This window comes from Muntiacus reevesi, chromosome 4, assembly GCF_963930625.1.
Source record: "Muntiacus reevesi chromosome 4, mMunRee1.1, whole genome shotgun sequence".
Taxonomy (NCBI): Eukaryota; Metazoa; Chordata; class Mammalia; order Artiodactyla; family Cervidae; genus Muntiacus; species Muntiacus reevesi.
In genome coordinates, this window is record NC_089252.1 from 97,268,601 (window position 1) to 97,291,186 (window position 22,586).

Consider the following 22,586-nt stretch of genomic DNA (forward strand, 5'->3'; position numbering starts at 1 on the left):
AGAAGTAGTAAGTGGGGAATATGGTTTACAGAGATTAAAAATAAAGCAAGAGGAAAGGGCGCCTTTGGGAAGCAGAGCCCAGCTGTACATGGTGAAAACACATGTTAACTTTTTAAAAAGCAGCACTTTGATTTTCTCTTCTTCATCTCTGAGCCCCAGGCCTCAGAACTTGCCTTCTGATCTTCTTTATGTAGGGGCAATCACCACGTACCCCTAAGTGTTCCCTCCTCAGAGTCTGAGAAGTCTTCCTCAGCGCCCTCGCCGTCTTTTCTCCTACATTCTCATGCCCACTGACTTGTCTTTGAAACCTGGCGTTTCTGAACCAGCATTCGAGTATTGTTCCGTGGACAGCTTCTTGGAGAATCAGTGCCGTCTCTGGTCCTGAAAAGATGGTACCCTTTCGTTATGGGAAACTATTCCCCATAGAGCCCAGGTTCCCGAGGACTGACATGGATGTAATTTTTTAAAACTGCTTAGAGAACTTTGGAAAAGGGTCCTGGACCCATAGATACAGTTGTTGGCTTTATTGTCTTAGAACCCTTGGGGCTCTGAACTCTGCTTCCTGAATGGTACATAAGTACCCAATCATCTTCTGCTTGGAAACTCACTGTGTGGTTGGAACAACAGCCTCCCGTTTGTCTGTTTACCTGAATGTTTCCCATGGAATAACAGATTATGTGAAGGTGCAGATCATGGGTTTTGGTGGTGGTTGTTTTTAATATTGAGAGTAGGGACTAAAACAACCTCAGCCCAGAAAAAGAACTCCCTGAAGTCAATATGAATTTTCCCACATAAGAACTTCAACTTTTGACTCACAAAACTCTCATGAGTCATGACTCTATAGACAAAGTTGAATATGTGCAAATTATGAAATTAGCCCCTTAATGTGATTAACCAACCCTGTTTTAAAAAGACAGAGTTGGCATTCCACTTTATCTTTCCGTTCGGTACATAAGTTACAATCCTTATTTTAGAGTATGATTTCTATAATCATTTCTATATGGTATGCAGATTTCTTATTCAGTTGCTTACGTCAATCTGCTTGTGAATTAATGCAGTTAACTCTCGATGCACGTCCCGTACCTATGAAGCAGTCGGGGGCGGGCAGATGCTGTTCGTGAACAATCTGATTTCCGCTCCTGGGATGAATCTCTCTCCTCCCTCTAAGGTCCTTGTATGCGTCCCAGAGAGCAGTTTTCAGATAAAGTATTCACCCTTCTCACATGGATAATAGGTTGGTAGGATGTCCCACCAAAACTAGAGTTTCTTTTTTGACATAATTGAGCTTGAAGTGATTGAGATGACTTGAAAGTGTGAATTTGGATTGTAACTATACATTTTCTCAAAACAGTAGGTTTCTTTGAGAGGACAGAGGCTCAAGGCATGGGGGTCCATTTTCTCATGCCCAGGGAGGCCCAGGACTAAATCCCCAACATCTCCAGAGAAAAATAGGCCCCAGAAAAAGGTATTGTTAACCGGGGTGAGTTTGTTAATGTCCAAACTGCACACCTGCCCTGGGCAGCCCGGGCGGCAGCCCAGGCCTGGCTAGAAGCTGGTTGGGGATTAATCGCGTTTGGCTCATTATTTACATCTCTTGGAGAAAGAAAGAGCCTGAGAAAATCCAGGTACCTGAGAGAGCTTTTTCCTTTTCTCTTAAGTATCATGGATTGCAGAAAGTTAGGTATCAGCTTCTGACATTTGCTAAAGAACTTGTCTAGTTAACAAAAGTCCGAAACACAAGCATGTTCAGATTTGCAATGATAGGTCCCATTGGTCAGCCAGGGGGTGTTAGAACAGCTGGTGTTGGGCCCATGGTCCATCTTCCATTCAGAGCTTGACCTCTAGTTACATTTTTATTCAATTACTTAGGTGTCCAGCAGTTTTAGAGATCACGTTGTGTACAGGAAAGCACAGATCTAATTTTGATACCTAAATTGGATTCTTTTTTCCAGGACAGCAGGGCATTGGAGGCTAATCAAAAGAGACAGAGGAGAGAGGTCTATTTTGCTATTTGAGTACCTTAAATTCAGAGGTAGAAGGATTTTGCAGGGAGTCATGCCTCACTCATTTAACTTGATTTTAAATAGGGCCTTGAGTTATAGGAGAAAAAAAAAAAAAAAAAAATATATATATATATATATATATATGGAGCGTACATGCTTCAGGATCTCTGGAAACAGGAAAAATAGAATGAACGTTAAAAGCCAGCTTATTACATATGGATTATATTTCCTTTTCTCCCTCTTTCATGAAGTATGAATTCATATCTGTATGATGCTATAGAAGTGTAAAATGGAATTTAAAAAGTAACTATTTCTTGAGGTTGTTAGAATTAAATGAGTTTAACCCATATAAACTGCTTAGAATAGTGCCTGCCACATAAAAAGTGCTCACTAAATGTTTGCTCTCGTTATTTTTACTACTATTATTGTTCATTATTATTAGTTATGTCATTATAGAATTTTTTTCCGTAGCAGATTCAGTGGAACATTAGTACCCTGAAAGCTATTACTAGGTGGCTCATGGAGAGTGATCCTTTAGTCAAATACATTTGGAAAATAGGAAGCAAAGTTCAGTGGGTTTTTCACTGCAGGACTTTTCAGTGCTTTTAATGTGTTAGTGCAACCCTGTGGCTCTGAATCACCAGTAGTATTCAGACCTAGTATACAGTATGCATATGTGTATCACAAACACATTCACAGGCCAGGTAAAATTGAAAAGCTTGAAAATGTTATGCTAGTATCACTTGTATTTCTTTTTAAAAGCTTGTGATGAAATTCCTCTGGCTAGTCATTTTGTCTTGTCTGCGTTTGGCCCCATGGATGGGATAAAACAGCCAACGTTCCCCATTAAGAGTCTCCCACTTTCCCCCCTCCTGAGGAGGCCCAAGGGGCGACACGACTATCCTGCAGCTGGGAGGTTGCTGGTCTTTACTGGGCATTGTCCTCTGTCTTCACAGAGGTTTTTAAAGACATCCCACAGCCTCCAATCCATAAACTTCAAAACCACCTTGGATTCAAAAGGTGAAAAGGCCTTACTCAAAATCTCAAAACAAGTTCTGATCTTGGACAAAGAGAGGAGTAGCCTCCCTCTGGAGCTTTCCAGTCCAAGTATATGTCACCGTTTAAATAAATAAAAAGACACAAACTCTTTGGATTAGTTCAGCTGGGCTGGGAGCCTTGAGATAAGAGGTCACTGGTGTGAGTTACTATGGTAATTGAGTAGTATCAGCACTAGTTTTGCTCTCATGAGCATTAAAGCACATAATAATAGGCAAACAACAGTGGTTAAAGCAAGCAGGTAGGATTACTATGTTCTTTTGTCAGAAGTATATAATGTCTTGTAGTCAGTTTTAAAGACTTCTCAACCCTCAAATCCACCCCACCGTCACCTGCTGAGTAATTTTGTATGCTTAATCTCCTGCCCTCAACTCCCAGATCTCTGCTAATTTGAGGCAAATGGGTATTTCTGACATTAAATAGGGCAGCCAGGAAGCTCTGACCTAGAAAACCCGCATTCTGAAGCACCAAGAAAAAAATATATTCTTTCACCAGTTTTGTTCAGTCTCTTTTAAATGACGAGGTAGGGCGGGGGGGTGGGGGGAATAGCTTTCACTGCAACGGGAGGTTGCAGCCGCCCAAGGATGGGGTTTTTGCAGAACCAGAAAAAAAAAAAGAAAGAGAAACTTGCCGAGCATCCCCACTCCCAACTTCCCCCATAAAACTTGTCACTTCGCATTGCCATCCGCTACCCCAACAATAATCACTCCGAGCCTATTGCTAATTGCAAGCACAGCTGAGGCCCGGCGGGGGGCCCTTGCACAGTCTCAGGCCTTTATACGAGGCTCAATCTGTTGTATGGCACTTGTTCACACACAAAAAAACTACCAGCAAAGGCAGAAAGAGGCAGAGTCACAGGTTTCTTGTAATCCCTCCGCCTCCCCGCTGACAGCCCAGCCCTAGAAGCATTCCTGGTTTTGTCCTCCGCTTTACAAAATCTGAAGTGACCTTAAGCTACGAGCATGTCAGCTTTTGAATGTTGAGTTGCCGGCTTCTTCAGGTGCATTAAGGAGCAAGGGGGGTGGTGGGGGCCTACATCTGGCTTCTGCGTGTCTGTTTGCAGCACCCCTGGGGCGAGCTGTGGCTTCCTGTAACATGTAAAATATGAGTGTGAACTCAGGGTTCATGGCAAGGAACAGGAGGTCATGCCTCCATTCAGTTCTAAGTAAAGAAGCTGGGAGTTTGCAGATGTTTTTCTGTACGTGTAATGACACCACCCCCCTCCCCAGCCAGCGAGCACCCGAGCGCCGTTTTTTGATAAAATGTGCCACAATCAGTGTGCTACTTGCAGATTTATTCATATCAATTTTTGCAATTTATATATTCAGAGACAAGATTGCTATTTCGGCAACTTTATGTTGGATGTCGTACGTTTGCATCTACAGAAAGAGGGAATGAAGTATGGGGTGGGGAGGGCGGGCAGAGAAAGAAAAGAAATTAAGTCTGTTCCTCGGGCCACCAGCTGGGGTGTTGTCAAGGAGACAAAGCGTCCAACGGGAGGGTCTGTGTCCCCCTTTTGCCCAGCGGTCACTTCCTGCCCAGGCTTGGAGGTGGGAAATCTGTAGATTCTGGCCCAGAAGAAGGTCCTGGAATGGCTACAGTGACGAGGAGTCAGCTTGAGGATTTGGAAGCAAAAGTCCCCCTCCATAGATGAGGCCCAGGCCACCCAAAGAAAGGCCTTCCCATCCTCCTTCAGGGTCAAGGACTGGCCCAGGGAGGACTTTGGCATGGGCCTCCAGTGGGCCTGGTAGGGGGCACCCAACCCTTCCTGCGCACCTCACCACCCTCTAAGATGAGAAGGGAATTAAGCCTCCGGTGAGATTCCCGCTTACAGAAATTTCTGTTTCCAGCCCAAAGCCTCATACTGTATTTTCAGCGAAGGAAGACATTGGTCGAGCAAACATGGAGATTAATCCTCCTTAGCCTGGGGAATAAATGTTCCTCAGTGGGGCAGTGTTAATTGCCGAGCTGGGTACAAAGATCATTTTGAGGCATTTAAGAAATACATGATTTTTATTAGTATAACTGTTCCATGTAGGAGTTATTTTTCAGCAAAGGGCAAAAGCTTTGCCTGCCTCGCATTATTAGCCTAATTCTACTTAATTGTTTCCTAAAATAAGGGCTTCCTAAACGCACATTCCAAACCTTAATAAGTCTGTTATTGGGGGGGGTTGATTCTGAATGGTGGAGCCGCTGCCCTTTTGAGCAGAGGGAACCGGGGTCTCGGGGCTGAGCGCTGCTTGATCAAATCTGTACGGGGAACATTGGGGCGGAGAGCAGGAAGGGGACGGGGGAGTCTCCGTGAAAACATATGAGGTGATGTGTCACGCGGTGTGAAAAATGCATCCTTTCTGGCTGTTTGGACCCAATCCTCTATGAGGATTCTCAGTTCTCATCTCTGGGCTTCATTTAATTCTCTTTCACAGATTTAGAAATGTTGGCCCCGTGGCATGTTTTAAATAAACCCAATAAGTGACTGAGCAAATGCTACCAGATATGTTCTTTGTTCTGCACAGTCGCAGAACTCGGCCTTGAGAAATCATCTCCTCCCGGCCCCCGTTCCTCGTGCACATCATTTTTTGGCTTTTTGTGAAACACGATTGGGTGTTCCAGATTAGAACATGTACACTGCTACCTGGCCATGCTTTCTTTAGCAAAGTTTCCTTTGCAATCAGGGGAGCGATTCTGCATTTCCCATCTTTTTGTTTTGCTTTTGGTAAAAACAAGCATAATGTAAAATTGATCAGGTTAACCATTTCAAATGGTACAGTTCAGTGGTGGTAAGTGCATTCACACTGTTATGCAGCCAATTTCTGGAACTCTTTTAAGGCTTGCAAAACTGAAAGTCTATAGCCATTCAACAGTAGCTCCCCATTTTCCCCATCCCCAGCCCCCTGGCACCCACATGCATACATTGTTCTATGAATTTGACTATTCTAGATACCTTTTGGAAGTAGAATCATAGTATTTGTGTTTTTTTCCACTGACTTATTTAGCACAGTATCCTCAAGGTTTCTCCATGTTATAGCATTTGACAGGATTTCCTTCCTTTTTAAGATTAAATACTGTTCCATCATGTATAGATACCACCTTTTGTTTATTCATCTTTCTATCCGTAGACACTTGGGTTGCTTCTGCCTTTTGGCTATTGCAAATAATGCTGCTCCGAACATAGGTGTGCAAATATCTCTTCAAGATCCTGCTTTCCATTTCTTTGCATCTGTGGAATTGCTGGATCGCCCATCTTTTTATAATAGCATGTACACAGGTTGTGGAAATGGTGGAAGAGTGGTATCCAAATGTAAGTTGAAATTGCATTGACAGTAGAAAATTCACTTTAGTGCCTCCCTCTGTGCCTTTCTGTCTTTAGGTAAATATCTGTGAGTTGATCTTTGAGTTTTTTCATTCAGAGTTGGAAGAGTTTCCAGAAATATCTTAGAAGTATTAGGAAAGCAGACCTTTTGAATACTGTCTCAACTTCTTGCAGGTGACTATTCAACCATACTGAGATGTGGGGTTGGGTGGGATACAAGGGGATTTGTTACCTGCTGGATTTCACATAGTCTGATTGACTCAGACGCGACAAACTCATTTCCCGTATGGCTTTGGGTGTTTTGGACAGCTTAACTGAAATTGTCAACAAGTTTATCAAACCATTAAAAAAAAAAAAAAGTATCTTCCAAACAGAGATTCCTGTATAACCTGTATAAATATAACCTTTGAATTAAACTCTCCTGCTTGATTTGATCCTAGAAAGAACCCTTTGGGACTCTTAACTTTCCTTGTATTTTCTCCCAGGCAACTAGTGGTGGTATTGACTTGGTGAAAAGGCTACAGTGCATTTAGTCAAGAGTCCAAGTAGAGTCATTATTTTGAACATCTATTTGAAGTGTCATTCCTGAAGACATTGCTTGTTGCACATTTCTCTATATTTCAGGTTTAGACAGGTAAAATTTGGTCTTGAATAGATAACTGCTTGTTTTAATAAAAGAATAATAAGGTGTCATTTAGGCCCTTTTGAATGAAATTAAAAATAAAATTGCTCCCATGTGTTAAATTCTATATATGTTCCTATAGAAGAAGCAAAAAATTTTTAAAAGTATCAATTTAAGTCAAAGTTTAAAAAAAAATATTTTATTTGCAGTGTCTCTTCTTTGTGAGAAGAAACTAAAGGCAAAAGAATTGCTGGGTTCTCTTCATACCAGGATGTAGATAGCAAAGGTCTCTGGAACCATGGTTTCAGCAAGTTGCCTCTGACGTCCCCCTCAGTCTGGATTGCATCTGACTTTCAGAGGTTGCTGTCCAGTGTTTAGAACCCTGAAAAGCCACAGCATCAAGACAGCTTTGTAAAGATTTCAAAATGTTTTTTAACCATCCAGAGAATTATCAGTTCAGTCGCTCAGTCGTATCCAACTCTTTGTGACCCCATGGACTGCAGCACACCAGGCTTCCCTGTCCATCACCAACTCCCAGAGCTTGCTCAAACTCATGTCCATTGACTCAGTGATGCCATCCAACCATCTCATCGTCTGTCATTCCCTTCTCCTCCTGCCTTCAATCTTCCCCAGCATCAGGGTCTTTTCCAGTGAGTCAGTTCTTTGCATCAGGTGGCCAAAATATTAAAGATTTAAAAAAAAAGAAAACTTAAAAAGAACACTTGGGACAGCCTAGAATGTCATCCTGATTATCTATACCCTCTGCCTGTGGTATCTTTGTGCTTTTATCTGGGCGTCCTGAAGCTGTGACTGGAAATACCCACTTCTAGAAGCAGTTGTTTTGGTGAATCAAATCCTGAATTACAGTGTCACTCAAGTAAGGCAAAAGATTGCATCTTTCAACTACATACCATTTTTTTTTAAGTACCCAAATGATACACCCTCTTAGTGAAGCATATCAGCTCCCTTTGGGGGCTCTGACAAATCCTGAAACTTGTGTACAGTCTTTTAGTGTTCACTGACTTGGCACAGATGTCTTGAACATGCCAAGCCTTTGTCAAATCCTCTCTGAATCTGGAGTAGAACATCAAATACAACCAGATCCTTAGCCATGAGAAACCCATGAGGCTGTGGAATTTTGGCCCAGGTCAACAAAGCTTTGGAGACTTTGGTAGGAGTGTGGAGGAAACCTTAATGAAGCTTTTCACATGTTCTTGAATTACCAAATTGTAAGAAAGAAATATGCATTGAAAGCTTCGAATGTAAAATATTTCATTACAGTATTTCAATGCAGCCATTTAAATAGGTTGCAGGTTTCCTTTCTGCTAATAATAATCCACTTTTGTCACAAAAATCAGCATGAGGAACATAGTCACATGGGTGTGGTCCAAGTATTATCTTCCTCTTTGACACTTTGCCAACATATAAAATGTCCTTTCTTCATTAGATAGTCCAGGCAAGGTGCTGAGGCAGTTTCTCTGATGTCTGGCTGTGTTGCATTGGAGAAAGGGTACTTTCCAAAGAAAAGATAAAAATCTTCCAGGTTTCACTGTGTTTGCTCAGTTCAGAAATACAGGTTGCTTATCAAGAAGTTATAAATTACCTGTTTGCTCAGGTCTTATTCGAAGAATGGGAACTGCTCAGAAAGCTTTGCACAACCCTGACTAGCTAGCACTTAGGAATGTACTATTAATATTTCTTATTCATGGAATAAGATAGAACAGCAGGGCTAGATAGTAACAGCTAACACTTAGTATGTGCCTAGCACTGTTGTCAGCATGCCACATGTATTAACTCATTTAATCCCCACAGCAACCCTAAGTGGTTTTTCTCGTCATCCCCATTTAGCAGATAAGAAAACTGAGGCACAGAGATGAAAAGGAATTTATCAGGATTCAAACACAGGACAGCCTGATTCAAGTCCAGTCTCTTAAGCTGTACTGCATCTCAGCCTCTTGAGGCCAGGGGCTCCATCTCTTGCCAGCTGGTAGACCACTCTGCTTCTCTGAACTTCAGTTTCATAATCTGTGAAGTGAGACTGTAGATGATAATAAAGACTCAACTGTTCAGACTTTATCCATGAACTTCCCAGGCACTTAGCACTTCGCCTCCCTGGCAAGAATAGGGTGAACATGCCAATTTCAAATGAAACATGTATTTGGAAATGAATCAACAGTAGAACTCAGATCATCGTAAATTTTGACTGTCATTCATGCATAGGTTATATAGGACCGAGTCACGGTTTTTGATCAAAGAAGGTGTGTGAAGAGATGTGTTCATGCCTGGTGTGGTTATTGGTCCTTAGGCCAAATACCATAATTTCTGAAAGGGTACTTTTTCATGTATCAGGCTAAATATTACCTTCCGTTGTAGGCATGTGCTTGAAATTTGTGTGTAAATGCTTGTTTTGCTAAAAGTGGTACACTGTAGTGTGCATGTTATATTTCAATGAAATTTTTCTTTGAAAAAAAAGCAACACAGGAAGAACTTTTTACACTAGACTATTTTCATTGGATTTAATATTCCGCCCAAAATAATTTGTCTTTCAGCCCTTTCTGATGACATCCTATTTAACTGAACATGAAACTGAATCTCCCCAAGACACTCTTCCTCTCCCTGTTCACAGACAGTGTTAAAGCTTATGATGGATACTTTTTCGGAACTGAAATTTTGGTCAGCGTCATAACTTTTGTATCTCTAACACTCCGTTAGGAAAATTCAATCCATTGTGGCAGAGGCAGTTTTTCTAGTTGTATTTGTCATTGAAAACTCAAACTACCCACAGTGAGAGTTTTCTGTTAGTAGCAATTGCTGAATTACCAACCTAAGAGAAAAGAAGAAGCGACGAGGTAGGACTACATAGAGAAATTAAAAATACAGTAATGCTAGCTAAGAAATAGCATCCCTCACCACCATCCAACTTTTTTGAATCATTTCTCTTAAGAGTCAGTAATGATTGTCTCTCATCCGTTATTAGTTCTTTAAGGCTGTTGAGTGTTCTTTTGTTTTTGTGGGGAAAACCCCTGACTCCACACACTGTACCTAGCAACTTTCTAGGCTCATAGAAAGTAGAATATTTTCAACAACAGGCCAAGCTTAGACTCTGTGGGAGACTGTTCCAAAAACACTGGAACCCACCCACACACTTCTCCTTTGAGAAGTTCAGAGCTGAATGACTTTGCTGAAAGGGTACCTGGCAAGTAGATCTGTTTCTATATAAATAAGCCATTCGTTTTTAAAATTATGGAGCTAAATGTGACAACTTACATAGGTGTAGTAGTAAATAAACCAATTTGAAGCCTGCTCCATTGCTTACCAGTCATCTGATTACAGGCTACTTATTTAACTTACCTATGCCCCTTTTTCTCATCTATAAAACAGGGTTGTTAATATCATTGATACTTGTATAAGTGTGTCATTTTGTTTTATATTTTTTATTTTTATTATTGCTGTATTTACAACGCATATTTATAATACGTATTTATGTGTTATGATGTATTTACAATATGTATTTACAATACGGTGTTAATTTCTTCTGTACAGCAAGTGACTCAGTTATACACACATTCACGCACATATGCATACATTCTTTTTTATATTCTTTTCTTTTCCATGATGGTTTATCCCAGGACATTGAATATAGTTCCCTATGCTATCCAGTAGGACCTTGTTGCCCATCCATCCAATAGGTGATAGTTTGCATCTGTTAACCCCAAACTCTCAATCCATCTCTCCCCTTATTGATACTCTTAAGAGTTCAGCTCTGTGGTGAAATTACATAATGCTTATAGAATGCTATGCACATTACTTGTACATTCTGAGGACTCAATGTTCAATGAGTAGGTAACTATATTAATTTTGGGTACTATGTGTGCGTGTATCTTAGGAATCCTATACAAAATAGTACTTTGTCAAAACTATAGACTCTGCAGTCTCATGGAATGGTATGGTGTGATAGGCAGCTATGTAAGTTAAGCAGATATGTTAACCCTTGGATTTAGTGAATATGGAAACACTACTGAGCTGTTTTATCTCCTTTTCAGCCTCTATTCCTTATTTTCATTGCCACTCACGAATGCAACGTGGCTGGCTCTGAAAACAAATGAGTCATTAACAGAAAGGTCCCTTTAGGATGTTGAATTAACATCAAGGTGGGGGAGGGTGGAGAATTTAGACTCATCTAGGTGACTGTGATGGTTGAGGAATGAAGGCAGCAGCCTTTTTATAGCATGGTAGCACTGTATCCCGCTGATGAGGGATTATCCAAATCCAGCATAACAACCCAAACATGTTGTCCAGTGAGGTGTGAATTGTCTATCCCATCTCACAATCCTATGGCACTTCCAGAGGATAAAATTCCCAGATAAACAGTGAACCCAAGTATAGGGACTGAGGAAGAGATGAATGAATCACTTCCCAGTTTTGAAATGTTAACGAATGATCAAGGTAAATGTCTTAATATGTTTTTAAAAATTGAATGCAAGACATCCATGATGAACAAACTCATATTTGAGTTTGTAGTAATTAAAGGCAGCATCCAATCCTGCACTTGCAAGATCCTGCCTCACCCTAATCCTAGCTGCAGTGAACCCCCACTTACAGAAGAGATATGTTATGTGTAAGGATTCCTCTGCATGAAGTCAGTGTACTTATTTAGTTGCAGGGCAGAATGTGTGACTTGAGTATATCTGCATATTGATTTTTACTAGAAATGGATCATGAAAATTCTTCTGTATTGTGTATTACTAATAAAAGGGTACCTGGTCTGTTTTGGGGAGTAATAGTAACAATCCTGGCTAAATTTTATTGAGTGCTTACTATGTGACTGTCACTCTGCTAGGCACTTGACACAATTACCTCTTTTCACTTTCACAGTAATCCTATGAAGTAGGTACTAATATTAACCCCAAGAGGAGACTAGGGGTCAGAGAATTAAGTAGCTTAAGAGTTGAGTTTATCCAGCTAATAAGTATCGAACCCAAGCGGAAGGTGTAATTTATCCACATAGGGTTTGCAAAATCACTCATTACTTGTCTGAATCCTTTGAATCCAATATTTAAATCTAGGTCAATATAGTTTCAAATGTGTATAATGCACTCAGGATAGTTTTATAGGTTTGGGTGATGCTCTAACACAAAGCATTTCTACAGTAGGATCGCTTTGTTGAGAGCTAGTCATGTGATCCCGAGATATTCCAATAGGAATGATCTCATCCACCACCGCATGGGTTTCTCTGGTCATTTGTTCTGTGTTCTTCCTTGTTTTGTAGTATTTCCTGGCTTGAGAAAGAGACAGAAAAAAAGAGGAGAGAGATGATGGTAATGGTGATGATGACGACAATGTTACCTGTAATGGTGACAGTTGTTATGGCGTTGATGGTAGTGTTCGTTGTGGTAGCAGCTGACATTTATTGAGGCCTTATTAGGTGCCAAGTACTATGATGTGAGCTTTATTAGCATTAATTCATTTAGCCATCAGAAAGGCCTGTGAAAGAGTGATTAATTCCCATTGGCTGATCAGGAAACTGAGCCTCTGAGAACGTAAGTAACTTGCCCAGAATCACAAACCTAGGTGAAATGGAGGACAGGCCTATGACGTTAACAGTTGTGTGGAAGAAAGGAAGGAAGGTGAAAAGAAAAAAAAAATTAATGGCAAGGTTTCAGATCAGCCTTCCAAGTTCTCTTTTTTTATTTATTTTTTGCATTCAATTAAAACATTTTTTAAAGTGTGGTTGATTTACACCATCATGTTAGTTTCAGCGGTTTAGCTACCCAAGAAGTTCCCAACTCTCCAAGGCTTTACTAGCCTTTCTTCTTTTGGCTTGTAACTGTGAAACCTTCACAAAATTATTCCCTAGGGAATGTCCTTTCGTGGTGCCCAGGTAACTGGTGATTTTATTTCTCGAGGGCTGTTTTAGGATTAAATTAACCTTATGTAGGTAGTTTCCAGTTAATATACCTGAACTAAGGCAAGGCATAGTATATGCCATGCCCCCACAATTTTTATTTCTAAGGGTTTAGAGTGTATTTTACCAAAATTTTTGTGGCTATCTCTGGAAAAGGCATATCTGAACCAAAGACAAAACAAAGCAGGCAGAACTTAAAATGTTGTATTAATTTCCTCTTTCAAAGAATCATAACAAATCTGCTATATTAGCATCGATCTCAAATAAAGCAAACCTGATTAATAAGCACTGTAAACTGCATGAGGAAAAGCAGAAACACCCCAGACAACCAGTAATATGTTGATGAAATGCTGTAACAACTGGCTTTCTGGAAAGGAGAAGGCCCTAGTTGGTGGCGTTTGCCAATTTCCATAGGGTAAGAACTCCCACTAAGGCCTATTTCTAGCTATCAATGTGATACCCCCCGAATGTAGAGTTGGGAGAGATACACCAGATTAGCTTTCGTGCACTGTTACACCCTCCTAGGTAGCAGTCTTTAGACGATCAGCTTTTTCCTGCCAGTGTCTAGCCCTGCAAAACCACCACTTCCGGACTCACTAGCAGTGTGACTGCGGACAAGTCACTTCTCCTCTCTGGGCCTTGGTTGCCTCCTCTCCAAGGTGGAGATCAAAGGTGGAAGATCCCTTTCACCCCTTAACGTTTCCAAGTTCTCAAAGGCAGTGACTCCTGCTTCCTCCAACATCCAAGTGCCTGTAAGCGCCTTTCTGGAAAACCAAGTTAGCGCCGCACTTCATCCAAAAGTGCCTCCAATTTCATCTCCTGAGCATAAGGTTTGGAAAGGAGTGACTTACTCCCTTTTGCCTCTTGAAATGTGTAGCCAATGGGGCATCATACATTTTTTACACTTCTTTCACGAGATGTGAGATCCAGGAGGAAAAGCATGGATGTTCCAGGGCTTTCTTGTTCTCCTGGGGTGGAAATCTGTGAGTGTGATAAGCTGACGCATCCATCTCCCTTTCAGCAACACAGAAAGAGTATTGAGAGCAGTCTACCTTTTTCTTGTTCTCGTTTGACTATCCAAAATCCATTTTTCACAAGAATGGGAATTACTTATATGAAATAGCGGGTGGGGGGCGCTCATTAGTTTTTTCTTCCCCTGAAAGGTGGCATGTCTCTCAGCAAAGAGAAAAAGGCATGTTGCACAAGGCTTGCTGGCAGCGACAGAAGCCAGCGCCGGTTTGCCTGTTGTCACAGCCAAAGCAAAATGCCACCTCTGCCTAGAAGCCCGAGTGCCACATTCCTCTTTTGTGTCCCTGAGATGAACCTATCATGGGGCCCTGGTCTGGTTGGATTGACTGGGAGGTCACCCAGGTTCCTTCAAGGGTCATTTTCCATCCCCGGGAGGTGGGAGTAGGGGAATTGGGGGACGTTGCTCTTGACTCTCAAAATAGACTCTTTGAGCCCCCAGACTGCACATCAGATAAAGCCAGTAAATGTGGGCATTTGAGACCTGGGGTAGACACAAGAGGGCCCCCAGTTGCTGAGAGTAAAGCAGGGCTGCACCCATGACCTAGTCATGTTCCTGTCCCAGCCCCTTAACAAACCCAGATGCAGTGACAGCAAGAGCTCCAGGATCCCAAGGCAGGAGGCGCAAAAAAAACCCCAAATAATCACAACCACCACCACCACCCCCCAAAAAATGTTTCAGTAAAATGTTTTCACTCCTAGAGGGAAAAACCTGTCCACACCTAAAGTAGCTTGACCACGGCAAACCATCTCCCGACACGGGGTGAACCGCAGATCTGAAGAAAAAGAACAGCCCCACCCTGCCCACTCTTTGGGGGAGGGACAGAAGGTTCCCCGAAACTGACAGTTTCGCCTCCATGATCTTTAAAAGAGCAGAAATTGGCTGTGAGGCTGCAGTGCTGCCTCGATTGGGGTAGTGTGGTCTCTGTTTGCGGCTGAGCTCCAAGGAGAGCCACAATTGGCTCTGATGAGGAAAGAGCCTCGAAACGGGAGATTGCAGAGAGGGGCCATGGCTGCGACTGTGTCGTTTCTTGCAAGGTGAAACTTGGCAGTTCTACCTTGCAAGTAAAAACCCAAATTAATTTTTTTTTTTTTTTTAAGAAATTAAGTCAGAAACAAGGCTTCGGAAAAACTGTGAGTGTTAGGCATAAACTGATTTTGGATGATCTTTAGGTGAGAAAGGGTGGAGTTACCATCAGAAACATGTTTTTATTTATGCTTTTCAAATCTCCACTGGTGTGCGTGTGCGTGTGTGTGAATGTGCGTGTCAGTTAGCAGGAGAGTATGCAACGTTTCAATTCTTTAACCACTTTTTTTTTTTTTTACATCTTTTCTGTGCACAGTTCATATACTTTCCTATAAATAAATATATAGGTCCATCCACACCTTTTCATTTTATTTGTAAATTGTTTGGTATAAGCGGCAACGCGTAATGAAACCTGGTGAAGTTTAAAAGATTAGATTTTTTTTTCGTACTGACACTTCATAACACTGTTCATATGTCTCCGAGTGAGATTTATGAATATATGAGCAGTGCTGCAAAATTATACCGCACCAGAGACTGTCTTCACCACAGGGGTGGCAGTCTAAAGTGACACAGCTTCAAGCATTTTTCACAGACAAGAAGCAAAATTTAACCCCCTTAAGGGGAAGTATGATTTCAACAGCTTGAAATGAGCTCATTTGTAGATGTTTTTTTTTCCCCCCCCCTCATCTTCCATAATTTTGGGTGTTAAGATTAAAACAGATTGCACAGTCAATGTAAGGCCACATAAATTGCCCAGAGTATAATTTGGCCCTTAAAGAGAAACCCTCCTTCATTGTTTTTATTCAGATGCCCCATTAGGGTAAATGAAGGTAAACTTTGCCCTAAATTCCTAAGGCTCTCAGCCTGATTCCCAGAACCATCCTAAGCAGACAGGGTCTGGATTTCTCTACAGGTAAGTAGCCAGTGGCATCAACTGGCTCAGTGGAGTAGTCCCCCATCTTCCCAGACCCCTGAGACAGTGGCATTAGGACATACACAGTGACTTATATCTCGGCTGAGTAAAATGAACCAACAGAGCAAAAGATGGTCCTTATGAATTGATTGCATATGAGGTGTGTAGAGTGGAAGAGTTCTGTTTTCAACCCAGAGTCCAAACCACTCTCTTTTCGGCTGACCTGGGACCCTGTGACTTTGTGTCAAATCCCTGTTTGTGATCTCTGTGCTCTCAAATTCTCTTTAACCATTTTGTCTTCCTCTTGGAGCAGAGCAGGGTGCTCACACGTGGCCTGTTCCTTCTCTGCTGTTTAAATGCTCCATGATGTGTTGCCTGGAGAACTTTTGTCTCTTTTTTCAGCAATGGTACAACAGCTCCATGAACGTGATCTGTACCTGGCTGACGGACCGGATGGACTTACAGCTTCACATTTATCAGTTGAAAACTCTAATTAGGATGGTCAAGGTAAAAGAAAACATGGTGATTCTCCTTTGCAAATAGCTGGCTGAAATACATTTCATTGGCAAACTGTAGGACTTCTCTAACACAAAGAATATTCGTTTATGTATGAAACAAGACGATTCTTAAAACAGTATCTCAGGCAAGAAAAACTGATGAAATCATTGTGGACTGTCTGGTTAATTTATTATTCAGACATCAAAGGGAAATTTAATAAAAAGGCATTTGATACGTTATCCAGACTAGAAAAATACTTTATGTATTTGCCATGCAAATATACTGCTAGAGCCATTGTGCCCTTTTGCTTTAGACTTTCAGAAGCTGGCTTTGGGGTACCGCCGTGCTAATCACCTCCATTATGAATTTCATTTATGGTTTAATTAAATTAAATTTTGCCACAATTAATTTAATAGAAATATTTACCTCCAGCTCCTTCTGAATATGTCCTGTGACCATCATCAGGATGCAAATCAATATTGTTCTCGTAGTTAATTGAAGTAGTTTCTCTTACAATGCGTGTATACAATCAAATGTAAAGGATCACGAAGGTGAGGTAACATACCCTGAACGTAGCTTTTTTTCCCCTGTTCTTGTGTGTGCCTTGGACTAATGATAATTATTTCAGCGTGAAATCTCAGTGGTTTACATGAAATAATAAGATCACAGAAGGGGGTAAATACGTTTTTGATCATTTCAGTTTCCATTTGATGCTGCACCGTAGAGGGTTTTAAAAAACATTCGTATGCAAAAATCTCATTCAAAGCACAAAGTCTCTTTAAAAATATTTTAACAATAAAACAGGGCTGAATTTCTATTTCGTAACAGTTTGCCAAAAGTCACCCCCCTCCCGCCTGCCCCATTTCTTAGTCTCTTTCGGATTAGCACCATTTCATTCAAGGTACTCCTCTACCCCAGTGCTGACTTAAAACCAATTACTGTTCCGGTGAGTGTAATTAAGGAGAATTATTATCATATGCATTTGATCTCACAAAGAGTCCTCCCAGGGAAGGTTACAGACAGTGTGCTACAGCTCCTAAAAAAGAAATGTATGCACTCGGACTATGTACCCAATCTTATTTTCATATTTTTAAATGTAAGTTCCTTAAGGCAACCTCACTAACCATTGCCTGACCCGTTGAATTCCATTTTCTGGCTATAAATACTCTTAGGGGAATTTTTTTCTATGTGACCCTTCCTGGGAAGCCATGCATTTTAGTCTGTTACAATATCTTCCTATTACTGATATTTCCAGATTTTTTTGAGACTGTTGGAATTAGCAATATTTTATTAAGAAAAAAAAAAAGTCAGAGAGATGGTTGCTTCTTAGCCTCTGCCAAAAACAACACAGACATGAGCCATAGGGAAAGGGACACAGAAACATCCCTGCCAAAGGAACTCCTTCACTTTTGCCAAAAGTGGGCCCGGCTTAACTACAGCCACAACACAGAGGGATGAAGCAGAATTCACCACCTCTTCGCTAAGTACGTTAACCAGGGGCCGCCTCCTCTTTCCGGCAAACTTCCAATGATAATTGGCTTTTTTTCCCTGCCTCTCCATCCACTCCATTTATTCATCCATTCATTCGTTATCCAGCAAGCATTTATTCATCCATCCAACCTCAGACAAATATTAGTTGAGCCCCTACTTGTGTGTTACACAGTGGAGTATTTAAAAAAACAAAAAACAAAAATTCTGTCATTAGACATGCGGAATCTGGTTGAGAAACACACTGCTCTGGAATTTGAATAGAGAGGAGAAAATTTGAATGATCTCTACCTTTCTTTTCCCCATCATATTCTGGCAACCAATTCTAAATGATTGAAAAGTACAGAAAAACCAAGTAAATTGTCTGGATATCTGGTCTCCGCCAGACTGGCATTTAATCAACCTCTTACCCATACCCTCTCCAGGTGAAGACACAGTTCTACTAGCTACCTAGCCTTGCAGCTTGAGCCACAGTTAGGGTAACCTTTGAATTTCTTTTAAGTAATTAAGATGTACTTTTTAAGTAGTTAGGATGATCAGATTACTTTTAAGGAAAAAAGAAAAACAGATAATCATACTAGGACCACAGATAGAACCTGGCAAAGGGAACCCATGGTCATCCTATTTATAATCTTTTGTTACTGGACTTCATTGAGCTGAATAGCATTCACTAGTTAACTCTGCAGTCATGACCACATGTGATTTTCAGGGGTGGCTGACATGGTGAATGACACTAGGACTTCGTCAGATGGACTCTAGAAACCAGAAATCATAATCCAAGTGGTGTTAAAGTACGTCACTGTACCTTCTTTTGACCCCTTAGCATGCTTCCCATATCAAGAGGAGAAACAAACAGCAGAATCAGTAGCTGAAATGATATGCAGTGTGATGAGGAGAGTTGTAGTTAGAGAGGGACCTTCTGCAAAAAAACATGTTTTGCGAAGTAGACAACAGCCAGATGCTTCTGGTCATGTTCAATTAACGCAAAGGGATTCCTAGAAAAACAGTCCCTGGGATACCTCAGGAAATCCAAGAGAAATTGCCTGAAGGAACAAAGAAAGAACTGGTGGTACAGCAATACCAAACCATTGTTCTTGAAAAAGAGCCAAATTTCTTCCCTGAGACCACGAAGTTGTGAACAGAACAGATACACTTTTTTCCCAAGGAGACAAGCCATGAGTCACATGCCTGCAACATACTGATGAGGCATTAACGCTCCATCTTCCCCCTAATTGTGGCTGCCCGTGATCAGTTTCATATACTGATATGCATATGTCTGTCTTGTGAATGAGACAAAGGGATACGCAGTCACAAGCCTCAAAAAATACTGAAGACCAGACTGCAGCAGAAATCACAAAATACCATATCACGCAATCCATTATTTATATGTTATAGCTATTCACACTGTCTATCATATGATACTTTACTAACCTAAGAGAAAGAACCAGACCCAAAAAAAAAAAAAAGGAGAACCAAAACAATGATGGAACATTTCCCTTTATGAAACTGAATAAACAAGCTTATGTTCTTTGCTTTGTCTCATCTAATACAGTTTATCCTGTCACCATTTCTCATTTTCTGTCATTCAACGAATCTCAGTTTTCAGTACAAGTGAAATCTGAGCATGGTGGCTTTTCATGTGACAGTGCATGCAGTGTGACCCTTAGCTGCGGTCACTGTTCTCACCCCCACACTCGCCTTGAGCCCCTTCCCACCCCCCATGAAGATGAGATCTCCCTCATCACTGCATCTTTTCCCTCTTTAGAAAACCTATAGAGATTTCCGATTGCAAGGAGTCCTGGACTCAACCTTAAACAGCAAGACCTACGAAACCATCCGGAACCGTCTCACTGTGGAGGAGGCCACAGCGTCTGTGAGCGAGGGTGGGGGCCTGCAGGGGATCAGCATGAAGGACAGCGATGAGGAAGACGAAGAGGACGATTAGAATGCTCAGGCTTAGGGTCCACTAGGACAGAGTCTTGTAATCAATGCATGTCCTTAGTCTGTTAGTTAACCCCATTAGGGAATTTTCTGTCAACTACCATGCCCATGAGATGTGTACCAAGACAGTTGCCATTTTAGGTATGTGGTACCAAGATTAGCAAATGACCTTTCAAATACCATTTTGGAGAATACATAGCTCAATTGCTAGGTGTACCCCTGTTACAGCAGAGTCCAGTGATGCTTCATTAATATGCTGTGTGTGCACGTTGACAGTAAATGGATATGAGGGCGAGTACGCCAAGTACCTTCTTTATTTCCTGTATGTGGATGCCAGTTATTTAAATGACTACAATAAATGAATTTAAGACACATAGATCTGCTTTGTTTTTTGGAAAACAAAAGGCAAGTCTCCAACAACCAACTTTTGATTCCTTCTCTTCCCCTGAAACTGAAAAAACGAACCCTTGGCATCCTTGTTAACCCATCCTGTCATTTATCCAGATAATTACCCAAAAAAGGATGGCTACATACCAATGGATTGATCCTCCTAATTGCCATGGCACGAGCGATCCTCTCATGACATCCAGCACAGTTCAGAGCAACTGTCTTCTATCAAAGTTTATCCTATTAAATGTTACGCTTTTATGTTTCGATAACCGTGTATGTAAAAAAAAAAGACCTGAATATTTAAATTATGACCCTAGACTATAAATGTGTTTATATTAAGATATGGATATTTCCTTCAGTAGATTGTAACCATAGTTTAAAATTATTTTGTTCCACGCTGGTTTTTATATCTGTCATGTACATTGCATTTTGTTCTGTAACTGCATGACCCTGGGGTCCTCTGCAGAGCTCTTTCTTTCCGTGTAAAGTAGTAGATCCATCTTGCTTTTGCCTTATATAAAGCCTACAGTTATGAAAGTGTGGAAAACTGTGGCTTCTCAATAAATAACTATTCAGATGTCCCAAGAGTACTTTTGAGTCTTTTTTTCCCTGCATCTCTTTTGAAAGCCGGAACTAAAACACACAAATCAGGAAGGTATGGGCAAGAGGAGGCAAGGGGTCATTTTCACAGAGTGTTCTCAAAACTGTTGGGGTGGGTAGTTTACAAACGCTTGTCTCCATGAGAAACAGTGTAAAATCCCATTAATGCAGACTCCACTAATTCAGAATCTGTGGGCATTTGGACATGTTGGGCTGATTACACTTGCATTATAGGATAAATAAGGGTTTGCTAAGCAAGAGAGTAGTGTAAACGAGAGAAATGTTTCTCCTGTATGAAGAGAAGGCCAACAAACTGTTTTTAAGCACCACTTTAACAGCAGTGTTTGCATTCAAACAAAGCGTGTGCCAATTATATATGATTCTTATATATTTGTTAAAGCATTTTACAAGATTCTCTAAGATACGGAGTACTCATCTTGCTCCCCAGTCTTTGTCAGCCGTATGATCACCCAAATTTAAAAGACAACCAAACATTTTGGTAGCTTTACCTGTTTTATTTGTGTCTGCCACTAAATCAATCTGACCTTTTCCTTAGGGCTGAGAAAGGTCTTAGAGAAGCAACTATTTTTTCATTAGGACCAAGCAAAATGCTCACCAGTTGGTCTAGACAGATCAACCCCTCTAAATATAGCACATCTCACTCTGTTTAATCCTTAAGATCTGCAGGAAAAAATCACCAGTACTTCCTGCCCTTGGTACTGAGAGTAACTCCCATTTATTGAGCAACTATTTTATACCCATAGTTGCTGTTATTGGGCAACTATTTTGTTATCAAATGTACTCATTTTATACATTCTACATGTCTTAACCACATTCAGATTTCACAACCACCTTACAGAGAGAGGACTGTAATTATGCTCATTCTAGATGAGAATACTGAGATAAGAAAGGATGAGGTAACTTACCCCATGGTGACACAATTCAGTGTAGAAACACTCACCTAGAGATACTAGCACACAGTTGTTCAGACAAATGATGAGGATACAGGTGTAAAACATCTCTGATTGCCACCGACTCAATGAACATGAGTTTGAGCAAGCTCCAGGAATTGGTGATGGACAGGGAAGCCTGGCGTGCTGCAGTCCATAGGGTCGCAAAGAGTTGGACACAAATGAGCAACTGAACTGAGGATGCAGGTGTAAAACATCTCTGATTACCCAACAGCACCAAGTCAGGGTGGAAGAGTTAGAATGCTGTAAGATATATTTGTATCATTGACATTTTGAGTTGCAAAACTAAAGTCTGTTTCTCGCAGTGATTAAAAACGACTAAACAGTGCACAAGAGAGCACATCACCCAGTGTATAGGAGTTGGAAAGAGGAAGAAAATGCTCAGGAGCCTGGAGGAGTAAGGTAACCAACCCAAAAGGCAGAAAGAGAAGCAAGTTAGAAAAGGCCTTAAAGCAAGGTTGGTTTGTTTTTATTAAGTTTCCTCCAAAAGAAGAATTTGCCACAGCATGGCACTGAGGGTCCTATTGGACACCATCCCTCCCCCTAGAGGGAGGGCTGGGGGAAAGAAAATGATATCCGAAGGGCTCAGAAACCAAAAATTGACCAAGTTTACATTCAGATTATCCTGAGCTCAAAACTGGGAAGGAGACCATTTGGGAACCTTGAGCTTTCTTTTTTATTCCTTTGGGATGGAATGTGAAGTTTGCCTCTCCTTTTTCTAAATTAAAATATGATATACCTGCAAAGGTATGCACATCCTAAGCATACAGCTCAGTGATTTGTGAAAGTGAACACGTTCTTTGAATCACCACCAGGTCAAGAACTGGCACAGA

The 22,586-nt window shown here is 41.1% G+C and overlaps 1 protein-coding gene across 16 annotated transcripts in view; it reads left to right on the forward strand.

The window, feature by feature from the left end:
* Positions 1–20,656, forward strand: part of CADPS (calcium dependent secretion activator) — a 465,663-nt gene extending 445,007 nt beyond the window's left edge. For all 16 annotated transcript variants that reach the window (XM_065935296.1, XM_065935295.1, XM_065935299.1 and 13 more), the window contains 2 exons: positions 16,268–16,372; positions 19,617–20,656. In XM_065935296.1, the coding sequence (XP_065791368.1) occupies positions 16,268–16,372; positions 19,617–19,796 (285 nt within the window). In that variant the 3' untranslated portion in view covers positions 19,797–20,656. The remainder of the gene's footprint in view (positions 1–16,267; positions 16,373–19,616) is intronic.
* Positions 20,657–22,586: the final 1,930 nt, after the last annotated feature.